This window comes from Ranitomeya imitator, chromosome 7 (genome assembly GCF_032444005.1).
Source record: "Ranitomeya imitator isolate aRanImi1 chromosome 7, aRanImi1.pri, whole genome shotgun sequence".
Lineage (NCBI taxonomy): Eukaryota > Metazoa > Chordata > Amphibia > Anura > Dendrobatidae > Ranitomeya > Ranitomeya imitator.
Window position 1 is genome coordinate 133,866,316 of NC_091288.1, and position 13,396 is coordinate 133,879,711.

A 13,396-nucleotide genomic window follows, 5' to 3' on the forward strand; every position below is an offset into this window, starting at 1 on the left:
TGTGGCTGCTATATACATACATAAATACATATTCTAGAATACCTGATGCGTTAGAATCGGGCCACCATCTAGTGTGTATATATGTGTGTGTATGTATATATATATATATATATATATATATATATATACATATACATATACATGAATATATATACATACACACACACATAGTGCGACTATACATAGCAGTATCACCTATATAACGTATATTGTTATGATCTGGTGGTTTAGGAAAAACATGAGACAAGCTCTGAAGGAGGTGGTATCTGTACTGACCGCAAACCCTGAACCTAGCAGCTCAACTAGAAATAGCCGTGGGGGGTACCTGACACTCCCTAGACCCCTCGGCACAGCCTAAGATCTAACTTCCCCTAAAGATGGAAACAGGAAACCTATCTTGCCTCAGAGAAAATCCCCAAAGGAAAGATAGCCCCCCACAAATATTGACGGTGAGAGGAGGGGAAAATAACATACGCAGAAATGAAATCAGATTTTAGCATAGGAGGCCATACTAGCTAGATAGATAGGACAGGAAAGGATACTGTGCGGTCAGTATAAAAACTACAAAAAAATCCACACAGAGTTTACAAAAATCTCCACACCTGACTAAAGGTGTGGAGGGTAAATCTGCTTCCCAGAGCTTCCAGCTAACAGAAATAATCCATACTGACAAGCTGGACAAATATAGAATGCACAGAACAATAAGTCCACAACATGTGGACTGAAATGAGCAAAGCCAGGACTTATATTTGCTGAACTGGTCAGGAAATCAGGGAAATCCAAGCAGAGATGTGAATCCAGCCAGGAAACATTGACAAGTGGCACTGGCTGAAGGGAAGAGCCAGGAATAAAAGCCGAGCAGAAAGACAATTAATGGAAACAGCTGCAGACTACTAAATCCAAGGAGCAGCCATTCCACTTAAAACCACCGGAGGGAGCCCAAGAGCAGAACTCACAAAAGTGCCACTTACAACCACCGGGGGGAACCTAAGAGCAGAACTCACAACAGTATATGCAGTAGTCTACATTATACAGGTGATACTGCAAGTGTTGGATACACATTATATAGGTGATACTGCTGTATATGATAGTATCACCTATACAGTGTATATACAGCAGTCTATATACATTATATAGGCAAAACTGCTACTGGTGTGTATATACGTTATATATAGGTGATACTGCTGTGTATATGTATGTGTGTGTGTGTATATACACACACACACCAGTATCGCCTATATAACGATATACAGTATATACACAGCAGTATCACCTATATAACGTATAAACACATCAGTACCAGTATTGCCTGTATAATGTATATAGACTGCTGTATATACATTATATAGGTGATACTGTGAATATATACAGCAGTAGCAGCCAGTATCACCTATATAATGTATGTATATCAGTTTGTATCATATATATGGGCAATACTGCTACTGATGTGTATATATGTAATATAGGTGATACTGCTGTGTATTCAGTGGTGTGATATAAACCACACGCACCCCGCAGTGTCACCTATATAAGGTATATACGCATAAGGTGTCACCTATATAACCTATAGACTGCTATACGTACATTATATAGGTGGTATAGAGATTATATACAGCAGTATCACCTACAGTATATAATGTATATATAGCAGTCTATACACATTATATAGGTGCAACTGCTGTATATACATTAAAAAAATTCATATTGGGACTCACCCAGGTCCCTTAGATGGGGGGGAGGTCTGGAGGATGAAGAGCAGAAGTGGGTCGGGTCCTGGCCAGCATAGGCGGTGAAGAGGAGACGATCAGATTCATCCCAGGCATTCGTGAGGAGAGCACTCTTCCCTGACGCTGGTGCAGGCTGGCCAGCGTCAGACACAGACAGTCAGGTGGAGCCTGCTGGAGGCGCTCTATGCACGCCAGACTTTTTAAATCTCTCCATGTGCGCGCGTGGTCTCCTGCTTGTCCGCGCTAGCACACAGCACAGGCAGCAGACGAGCACGCGCAGGACCTAGGAATGCGGCCGAGCTCGTGCACTAGCACAGGCCACCTCGGCACTTCTCAGCGCAGGCAATGCACGCACACAGGACCTGACTAGTGACTACAAGATTTAAAGGGCCGGCTGACGGGATGCGCTATGTATTAAAATCGTTGCCGGTCCTCCAGCGGCCCTGTGCAGCTGCTAAGGCACCGGCCCGGGGGGGCATATGAATTCCTGCCACCCGGCCCAGTCCGCCCCTGATTATCTGCATGTTTTTGAGTCTGTGTATTAGAACAATTAATTGGAAGGGGGGGTTTCAAAATAATAGCCGTGTGGAGGTTAATTAGTGAGGTCAATTAATCTGTGAAGAAACACATGTGAATCAGGTGGGCCTTGTTTAAGGGTGAAGCCAGGACATGTTGCACATGCATTTCTCCTTGAAAGCCTGAGAAATAAGGGTATGTGTCCACGTTCAGGATTGCATCAGGATTTGGTCAGGATTTTATGCAGGTAAAATCCTGACCAAATCTGCACCTGAGGTCACTGGCAGGTCACCTGCGTTGTCCATGCGTTGTTTCTGCAATGTAAGGACATGCTGCTTTCTTAAAAGACGCGCCGCATGTGCGTTTTCGCGGGTATGCCGCATGCGTCATTTAATGCATAGTGGAGATGTGATTTCATGAAAGTAAGTAATGTGATAATTTAATAATTTAGATGCATACAGAAGTGGTGACATTTTTTTTACATGATGAAGCATATTTATGCAAAACAAAGGATTTATTTTTATATATTTTCTACTTTTTAATTTTTTCAACCTTTTCGATCATCACATAATACACTGAAATGGTTTCTTGATGCCACCGTTAGGGAACTTAGCTGTTACAACAATCCAGTTTTGTGGAAGGGGGAGGATAGAGCATTTATAACCAGTTGCAGTAGGATCCCAGCTGTATATACAGTCATGGCCAAAATTTTTGAGAATGACACCAAAATTATATTTTCACATGATCTGCTGCCCTCTGGTTTTTATTAGTGTTTGTCTGATGTTTATATCACATACAGAAATATAATTGCAATCATATTATGAGTACCAATAGGAAAAAAACTCCAAAGGGAAAAGGGAACAAGTGTGGCGCTTCCTCTGAGCATAATACTTTTTTACCAACAGTTTTAAAAAAAATTCTTATAATTGTGGTTATGCTCACCTTTTATCGGTAAGAAATGCACTTTGAGATTCTCAAGGAATCAACTATTTAGGCAACTCTTCTCCGTATGTTGCATAATTGACATTTGCTTGGAGTTTATTTTTCTTTTGAAGTCGCCACCTATGTGGATCTGAAGCAGGATCAACACATAGTTCTCCAAAGTGAGCTGCACACCTTATTGGATTATACAACACACGAAGAAGAGTTGCCTAAAGAATTGATTCCTTGAGAATCTCAACGTGCATTTCTTACCGATAGAAGGTGAGCATAACTACAAATAAAATAAATGTTTTTAACTTGTTGGTAAAAACGTATTACGCTCAGAGGAAGCGGCGCACTTGTCTCTTTTTTTTACCCTCTTTCCCTAAACCAGGGTATTTCTAATGAGTACCAATAGGTTATATTGACAGTTAGAATGAGTTAATGCAGCAAGTCAATATTTGCAGTGTTGACCCTTCTTCTTTAAGACCTCTGCAATTCTCCCTGGCATGCTCTCAATCAACTTCTGGACCAAATCCTGACTGATAGCAGTCCATTCTTGCATAATCAATGCTTGCATTTTGCCAGAATGTGTTGGTTTTTGTTTGTCCACCCGTCTCTTGATGATTGACCACAAGTTCTCAATGGGATTAAGATCTGGGAAGTTTCCAGGACATGGACCTAAAATCTCTATGTTTTGTTCCATGAGCCATTTAGTTATCACCTTTGCTTTATGGCAAGGTGCTCCATCTTGCTGGAAAAGGCATTGTTGGGCGCCAAACTGCTCTTGGACGGTTGGGAGAAGTTGCTCTTGGAGGACATTCTGGTACCATTCTTTATACATGGCTGTGTTTTTAGGCAAGACTGAGTTAGCCGATTTCCTTGGCTGAGAAGCAACTGGGGTTGAATGGTTTCAAGATGCTTTACAGTTGGCATGAGACAAGTCTGGTGGTAGCGCTCACCTGTTCTTCTCCGAATAAGCTGTTTTCCAGATGTCACAAACAATCAAAAAGGGGATTCATCAGAGAAAATGACTTTGCCCCAGTCCTCAGCAGTCCACTCCCTGTACCTTTTGCAGAATATCAGTCGGTCCCTGATGTTTTTTCTGGAGAGAAGTGGCTACTTTGCTGCCCTCTTTGAAACCAGGCCTTGCTCAAAGAGTCTCCGCCTCACAGTGCGTGCAGAAGCACTCACACCAGCCTGCTGCCATTCCTGAGCAAGCTCGGCACTGCTGGTAGTCCGATCCTGCAGCTGAAACAGTTTTAAAATACGGTCCTGGAGCTTGCTGGTCTTTCTTGGGCGCCCTGGAGCCATTTTGACAACAATGGAAGCTCTCTCCTTGAAGTTCTTGATGATGCGATAGATTGTTTACTGAGGTGCAATCTTTGTAGCTGCGATACTCTTCCCTGTTAGGCCATTTTTGTGCAGTGCAATGATGGCTGCACGTGTTTCTTTAGAGATAAGCATGGTTAACTGAAGAGAAGCAATGATACCAAGCACCAGCCTCCTTTTAAAGTGTCCAGTGATGTCATTCTTACTTAATCATGACTGATTGACCGCCAGCCCTGTCCTCATCAACACCCACACCTGTGTTAATGGATCAATCACTAAAACTATGTTAGCTGCTCCTTTTAAGGCAGGACTGCAATGATGTTGAAATGTGTTTTGGGGGTTAAAGTTCATTTTCTGGGCAAAAATTGACTTTGCAAGTACAGTAATTGCTGTTAAGCTGATCACTGACATTCAGGATTAGAAAAAATGAAGCAGTAGACTTTGGAAAAATTAATATTTGTCTCATTCTCAAAATTTTTGTCCATGACTGTAAATACTATGGACTAGTTGCTGATAATTTGAGCAGTTTGTTAGTATTGTGATAATATCTGAACTACTGCCAGATTTGTACTATTGCATTGCTTATTGAAAAAGGGGTTATTGACAAATCTGACTATCTTCAAGGGATTAAATTTGTTCTATCACTTTATTAAAAAAAAAGCTAACTTATACTTCTAGCTCAGGGGTCTAAGGGGTAAGGTTTCTTAGGTTTCTTGAGAGTGACATACTAGTTCTGACTTAAGGTAAGGAGGCTTATTCACCGTCCAATGCTCCTCTGGGAAATTTTATATTCAAATTGCCTCTTCAGAGAGAAAGATGACAAATTCTATATCGCCACCTGTTGGAAGTAACGATCCTACAAATCACAATCAACCCTTTAATGAGTCTTGCAATATGACTTAGGATAAAAGCCAAACACTTAAATCTAAGTTTGTGTTAAGTAAACCTGTAGGGTTTGTGGGGGACATGACAAAATGCAGCTGTATTACAGCCATGTGAAACTAGAATAACTTGAATGCCTGAGGAGGTGGTGATGGCGAACTCAGTCGAGGGGTTCAAGAGAGGCCTGGATGTCTTCCTGGAGCAGAACAATATTGTATCATACAATTTTTAGGTTCTGTAGAAGGACGTAGATCTGGGGATTTATTATGATGGAATATAGGCTGAACTGGATGGACAAATGTCTTTTTTCGGCCTTACTAACTATGTTACTACTAGACTGTGGCCCGATTCTAACGCATCGGGTATTCTAGAATATGCATGTCCCCATAGTATATGGACAATGATGATTCCAGAATTCACGGCACACTGTGCCCGTCGCTGATTGGTCAAGGCAACCTTTATGACATCATCGTCGCCATGGCAACCATTATGACATCTACGTCGATACTGTGCCCATCGCTGAATCAGAAACGTGAGATGTCTACGTCCTTTATGACATCATCGTCGCTGTGCCCGTTGCTGATTGGTCGAGGCCTGGCGGCCTCGACCAATCAGAGACGCGGGATGTCTACGTCTTTTATGACATCATCGTCGCTGTGCCCGTTGCTGATTGGTCGAGGCCTGGCGGCCTCGACCAATCAGATGCGAGATATCTACGTCCTTTATGACATCATCGTCACTGTGCTCGTCGCTGATTGGTCGAGGCCTGGCGGCCTCGACCAATCAGAGAGCCGGGATTTCCAGGACAGACAGACAGACAGACAGACGGAAAAACCCTTAGACAATTATATATATAGATGTTACTATGAATCCACAATTCTGAGGATGACAAAGACTATTGTGCACACTCAGGATTTGCAGTAGAAAACTCTACTGCAAATCCTGATGTCTTGGCAGGAAAAACACATAAATGTGTTTTTATGTGCATAAAAGAGGCACATTTTTCTGTGGATTTCTCCAAACTCATAAGTATGGGTGAAATCTGTAAAAACGCTTCAAGATTGACTTGTTACAGATTTGAATATGCTGCACATTTGCTAGCAGAAAATAAGCAACTTGTACATGAGATTTCCGGAATAAAAATCACTTTTATGGTACTAATTAATTTTTCAGTTTATGTGATTAAATTGCAAGGAAAAAAACTTGAAAAAATGCAGTGTGTACACACATTTTTTATATTTTTGTACTACAAGAATTTTGGTCTTACCTTAGCAGAAGGCAGGAGCTCTGATCTCCAGGATAAATCTTCCATTTCTACACTAAAATAAATAGCACAAAATATTTTTAGTAAGCAGAAAAATTTACACTTTATTTGGAAACAAGAAATACTTTGACTACTTTGCGACTTTATTTTTCCCTATTCCCTTAACCCCCTTGGCCATGTTCAAACGTTCAGTTTTTCTGCATTTTTTGTAATACTTTTTTATGCAAACTTTAAACTGTTTAACAGTACCAAAGTGTAAGGGATTTCAGAAATCTCATGCACACAGCTTGCTTTTTTCCCTCAGTATTTTGTGCAATACCATGTTTTTTGCCAAATGTACCATATCATAGCATCATGAAAAAGTCTAAAGAAATCAGCCAAGATATCAGGAAACTAATTTTGGACTTGCACAAGCCTAGCTCATCCTTGGGTACAATTTCAAGATATCGGAAGGTGCCTCGCTCATCTGTACAAGGAAACAAGATGGGAATGTCCAGCCATCATACCGCTCAGAAAAGATGATGGGTTCCGTGTCACAAAGATGAATGTGCCATCTCTATACACAACATTCATATTCTAACTTTACTTTCTTACAGTCGAAACCTGATACACTGCTGTAAAGCTGGCAGTGCTGTTAAAGCACCATGTAGTTCCTTCAGGAAATGCCCATCTAGTTATTATGGTGCTTGAACCCTCTAGGTTCAAGCAACATATTGTAATCCGATTTCTTATATGTATAGTGCTTTGGAACAAAGCACTATATTGTAATCCGAACGTAGTTAACTTCTTCTTATTATTATTCAGTCCGCAATTAATGCGGCCCGAACCGCTGCACTCACAGACTCCAGTGAGGCGTAATTTTGCAGCCAGCGTCCACGAGACGTGTGCTAAGTATTTTTCGTGTCGATCGGGATTGTAGTTTTGGCGCAATTTGCGTTTGAAAATTTTTTCCCCCTCATTGGAATGCATTGTCTCAATGTATTTCAATAGGGAAATTTTCCCATAGGGTTATATGGGCCTGATTTCTGAGGCAATTTCAAAATAACTGGCAACTGCCACCTGGCTGATTAGCTCATTGATATGCGCAGTCAGACCAGTTACTATGCCAACGCCTACAAACTCTACATGACCCCACCAGGACACAGGTTTTGCCAGATAATATCAGCTCTTAAAGTGAAAGTGACAGCACAGCACAATTCCAAAGCACTATCTGTAGTCTTATTATTATTGCCCCGCCCACCAATTCGGACCCCGAGTGGCCCCGCCCACCAAATTGGACCCCGAGTGGCCCCGCCCACCAAATTGGACCCCCGAGTGGTCCCGCCCACCAATTCGGACCCCGAGTGGCCCCGCCCACCAATTTGGACCCCGAGTGGCCCCGCCCACCAATTTGGACCCCGAGTGGCCCCGCCCACCAATTCGGACCCCAAGTGGCTCCACCCACCAAATCGGACACCCGAGTGGTCCCGCCCACCAAATCAGACCCTGAGTGGCCCCGCCCACCAAATCGGACCCAGTTAACCCACCCACCAAATCGACACCTGAGGTGCCCCGCCCACCAAATCGGACCTAGAGTGACCCTGCTTACATTTTCTGAAGATCAAAATAAAATGGGCCCTAGGAAGTTCAAGTGGCCTCACAAGGTCCCCAGGGGTTAAGCTCAACCCTGAGGGGCTACAACTACCAAACCAGTGACTGAGGGGCACCCAAGTGTGAAAGTCTTGCAGGGGCATCCCAGGCACCATTCCAAAGCACTATCTGTAGTTCCTTCAGGAAATACCCATCTAGTTATTATTAGGCTTTTTTCCACAACTAATGTGGCCCGAACCACTGCACACACAGACTCCAGTGAGGCGTCATTTCGAAGCCAGCGTCCACGAGAGGTGTGTTAAGTATTTTTCATGTCGATCCGATTTGTAGTTTTGGCACAATTTGCGTTTGAAATTTTTTTTCCCGTCATTGGAATGCATTGTCTCAATATATTTCAATGGGGAAATTTTCCCATAGGGTTATATTGGCCTGATTTCTGAGGCAATTTCAAATCTAACTGATAACTGCCACCTGAGCTGATTAGCTCATTGATATGCGCAGTCAGACCCAGTTACTATGCCAACGCCTACGAACTCTACATGACCCCACCAGGACACAGGTTTTGCCAGATAATATCAGCTCTTAAAGTGAAAGGATTTGTGTTTTAAGGCCTCTAAGAGAGCCCGGGCAGTTTTAAGGCCTCTAAGGGACCCCGGGCAGTTTTAAGGCATCTTGCTTTTTTGGAAGTGCATTTGAACAGCAAGGTGGATTGCTGTTAAGGGAACTAGAGAAAAAAAAATCTATAAATCTTCAGCATAGCGAGTGTGAGCTGAGCTTAAGTGTGAACGGCTTTAAGTGTGACTTATGATTCAGTGAAGAGGTATTTGGAAAGCCTTTAACAAATACCTGTGTGAATTGGTGTGAGTTGCTGAATTGGGAGTAGCTATATTCATAAGGGGTTAACTTAGGGTGGGGGCTCATAATTAAGGCTTTATATGGGGCAGCTGTTTGGGGCTCAAGTCCTTTTTGGAAGTGCATTTGAACAGCAAGGTGAATTGCTGTTAAGGGAACTAGAGAAAAAAAATCTATAAATCTCCAGCATAGCGAGTGTGAGCGAGCTGAGCGTGACTTGAGCATAAGTGTGAAAGGTGGTAAGTGACTTGTGATTCAGTGACTTTGGATTCAGGGAGTTTCCAAGGGAGGAATTACTGAATTGCTGTCTGTTTTTTATTAATACTTTGTATTTATTTTTGATTTTTTTTATTTAACTTTTCTGTCTGGTGCAATCCCTATTAGAAAATGTTCTCCACTATTGTTAATGCCATCCAGTGCGCGTCTTGCAACATGTATGCAATCCTTGAGCAGCCGATCGAGGGTGCATACACTGTGCGAGATGTGAGCACGTTGTGCATTTGGAAACCCAGATTCTGGATCTAAATGTGCAGCTGGCAACACTGAGATCCATAGACAATATGGAGAGGAGTCTTCTGCTCACGGAGCAGACGCTCAATGGGACAGATGAGGGGGGGGATGGTGGGATGGAGCCGCAGGACAGAGAAGAAGCAAGCTGGGTGACAGTTAGGAAACGGGGAAGAGGGAAGAGTGCCAGGGAGGCTAGTCCTGATCTGGAACACCCCAATAAGTTTGCTAAGTTGGCAGATGAGGGGGGTGCCAGTACAGGGGTAGCACTGCTGCAGCCAGGCATGTCCTCTGAAAGCCGGAGGAGTGACTGCTCCAGTAAGGAGGGAAATAGGAGAGCAGGGCAGGCCAGACAGGTGCTGGTAGTGGGCGACTCAATTATTAGGGGAACAGATAGGGCAATCTGTCACAAAGACAGGGATCGTCGAACGGTGTGCTGCCTACCTGGCGCTCGAGTCCGACACATCGCTGATCGGATGGACAGATTACTGGGAGGAGCTGGTGAGGACCCAGCGGTCATGGTGCACATTGGCACAAATGACAAAGTTAGAGGTAGGTGGAAGGTCCTTAAAAGATGATTTCAGGGAATTAGGCCGCAAGCTGAAAGCAAGGACCTCCAACATGGTATTTTCCGAAATACTGCCTGTACCACGTGACACGCCAGAGAGACAACGGGAGATTAGGGAGGTTAATAAGTGGCTCAAGAATTGGTGTAGGAAGGAGGGGTTTGGGTTCCTGCAGAAGTGGGCCGACTTCTCAGTTGGCTACAGGCTCTACGCTAGGGGAGAAAATGGCTAGAAGGTTGGAGGAGTGTTTTAACTAGGAATTGGGGGGGAGGGTATACATTTTATAGGAGGGGAAGATAGTACAGATAGAGACCTGGGCAAAAATAAGGAAGTTGGGGGTGGCGGTGGCATGGGGGTGGGGTTAGAATAGTTAATAATTTAAGAAATAGAGGTACAGAGAGGAACATCAAGTGCATGTATACTAATGCCAGAAGCCTCGCCAACAAAATGGACAAATTAGAACTAATGTTGTTGGAGCATAATTATGACATGGTTGGGATATCTGAAACATGGCTGAATGAGAGCCATGACTGGGCTGTTAACTTGCAGGGCTATGGCCTGTTCAGAAATGACCGTACAGATAAGCGAGAGGGTGGGGTGTGTCTATATGTAAAATCGTCCTTAAAACCCATCCTGCGTGATAATTTAGGTGAATTTAATGAAAATGTAGAATCCCTGTGGGTGGAGATAAGGGGAGGGGGAAAAAAATAATAAATTACTGATAGGGGTTTGTTATAAATCTCCAAAAATAATGGAAGCAATGGAGAATATCCTCGTAAAGCAAATAGATGAAGCTGCGACTCAAGGAGAAGTCATTATTATGGGGGACTTCAACTACCCTGAAATAGATTGGGGAACAGAAACCTGCAGTTCCAGCAAAGGTTATCGGTTTTTGACAACTATGAGAGACAATTACCTTTCACAACTGGTTCAGGACCCAACAAGAAGGGGGGGCACTGCTAGACCTAATATTAACCAACAGGCCAGACCGCATAGCAAATATAAGGGTTGGGGTCACTTGGGAAATAGCGAACACAAAATAATAAGTTTTCATGTATCCTTTAACCCCTTAATCCCATATGACGTACTATCCCGTCCAGGTGACCTGGGACTTAATTCCCATGGACGGGATAGTACGTCATATGCGATCGGCCGCGCTCACGGGGGGAGCGCGGCCGATCGCGGCCGGGTGTCAGCTGCCTATCGCAGCTGACATCCGGCACTATGTGCCAGGAGCGGTCACGGACCGCTCCCGGCACATTAACCCCCGGCACACCGCGATCAAAGATGATCGCGGTGTGCCGGCGGTGCAGGGAAGCATCGCGCAGGGAGGGGGCTCCCTGCGGGCTTCCCTGAGACGATCGGTACACGGTGATGTGCTCACCGTGTACCGAGCGTCTTCTCCCTGCAGTCCCCGGATCCAAAATGGCCGCCGGGCTGCATCCGGGTCCTGCAGGGAGCACTTCCGGGTCAGGATCAGGCTGCAGCTGCAGCTCTAATCCTGCCCGGCTGTATGTCAGATCACCGATCTGATAGAGTGCTGTGCACACTGTCAGATCGGTGATCTGTGATGTCCCCCCCTGGGACAAAGTGAAAAAGTAAAAAAAAAAATTTCCACACTTGTAAAAAAAAAAATAAAAAAAAAATTCCTAAATAAAGCAGAAAAAAAAAAATATTATTTCCATAAATACATTTCTTTACATAAAAAAAAAACAAAAAAACAATAAAAGTACACATATTTAGTATCGCCGCGTCCGTAACGACCCGACCTATAAAACTGGCCCACTAGTTAACCCCTTCAGAGAACACCGTAAGAAAAAAAAAAAAAAAAACGAGCCAAAAAACAACGCTTTATTATCATAACGCTGAACAAAGAGTGGAATAACACGCGATCAAAAAGACGGATATAAATAACCATGTTACCTCTGAAAACGTCATCTTGTCCCGCAAAAAACGAGCCGCCATATAGCATCATAACCAAAAAAAATAAAAAAGTTATAGTCCTCTGAATAAAGCGATGCCAAAATAATTATTTTTTCTATAAAATAGCTTTTATCGTATAAAAGCGCCAAAACATAAAAAAAATGATATAAATGAGGTGTCGCTGTAATCGTACTGACCCGAAGAATAAAACTGCTTCATCAATTTTACCAAACGCGGAACGGTATAAACGCCTCCCCCAAAAGAAATTCATGAATAGCTGGTTTTTGGTCATTCTGCCTCACAAAAAAATCGGAATAAAAAGCGATCAAAAACTGTCACGTGTCCGAAAATGTAACCGATAAAAACGTCAACTCGTCCCGCAAAAAACAAGACCTCACATGACTCTGTGGACCAAAATATGGAAAAATTATAGCTCTCAAAATGTGGCAACGCAAAAAATATTTTCTGCAATAAAAAGCGTCTTTCAGTGTGTGACGGCTGCCAATCATAAAAATCCGCTAAAAAACTCGCTATAAAAGTAAATCAAACCCCCCTTCATCACCCCCTTAGTTAGGCTAGGTTCACATTGCGTTAATGGGTTAACGCTAACGGACAGCGTTGCACGGCGAAAATGTCACAATTAACGCCGTGCAACGGGTCCGTTAGCACAACCATTGACAGCAATGTGATTTTCAGGTGTAGCGCATCGCTAGAGCGTGCCATTTTCGGCTCGCGCTAGCAAGGTGCCATTCTTTTGTGGCGCGCCTCAGACGCTGCTTGCAGCGTCCGCGGCACGCCCGAGGTCCGATCCCCGATCTTGCAGAGCGGGGACGTTAACGCGACCACTAAACACGACACCTAAAAAGACATTGTGTTAGCGCAATCCGCTAGTGCTAAACGGATTTCCCTAACGCAATGTGAACCTAGCCTTAGGGAAAAATAATAAAATTAAAAAAAATGTATTTATTTCCATTTTCCGGTTAGGGTTAGGGTTAGGGCTAGGGTTGGGGTTAGGGTTAGGGTTTGGATTACATTTACGGTTGGGATTAGGGTTGGGATTAGAATTAGGGGTGTGTCTGGGTTAGGTGTGTGGTTAGGGTTACAGTTGGGATTAGGGTTAGTGGTGCGTTTGGATTAGGGTTTCATTTATAATTGGGGGGTTTCCACTGTTTAGACACATCAGGGGCTCTCCAAACGCGACATGGCGTCCGATCTCAATTCCAGCCAATTCTGCATTGAAAAAGTAAAACAGTGCTCCTTCACTTCCGAGCTCTCCCGTGCGCCCAAACAGGGGTTTACCCCAACATATGGGGTAT

General features: G+C 43.6%; 1 protein-coding gene across 1 annotated transcript in view; it reads right to left on the reverse strand.

The window, feature by feature from the left end:
* The window catches only part of PGAP1 (post-GPI attachment to proteins inositol deacylase 1), a 1,319,879-nt gene that overhangs the window by 783,770 nt on the left and 522,713 nt on the right, over nucleotides 1-13,396 (reverse strand). Inside the window, exon 12 of the mRNA XM_069733825.1 lies at nucleotides 6,646-6,697. Coding sequence (XP_069589926.1) covers nucleotides 6,646-6,697 — 52 coding nt within the window. The remainder of the gene's footprint in view (nucleotides 1-6,645; nucleotides 6,698-13,396) is intronic.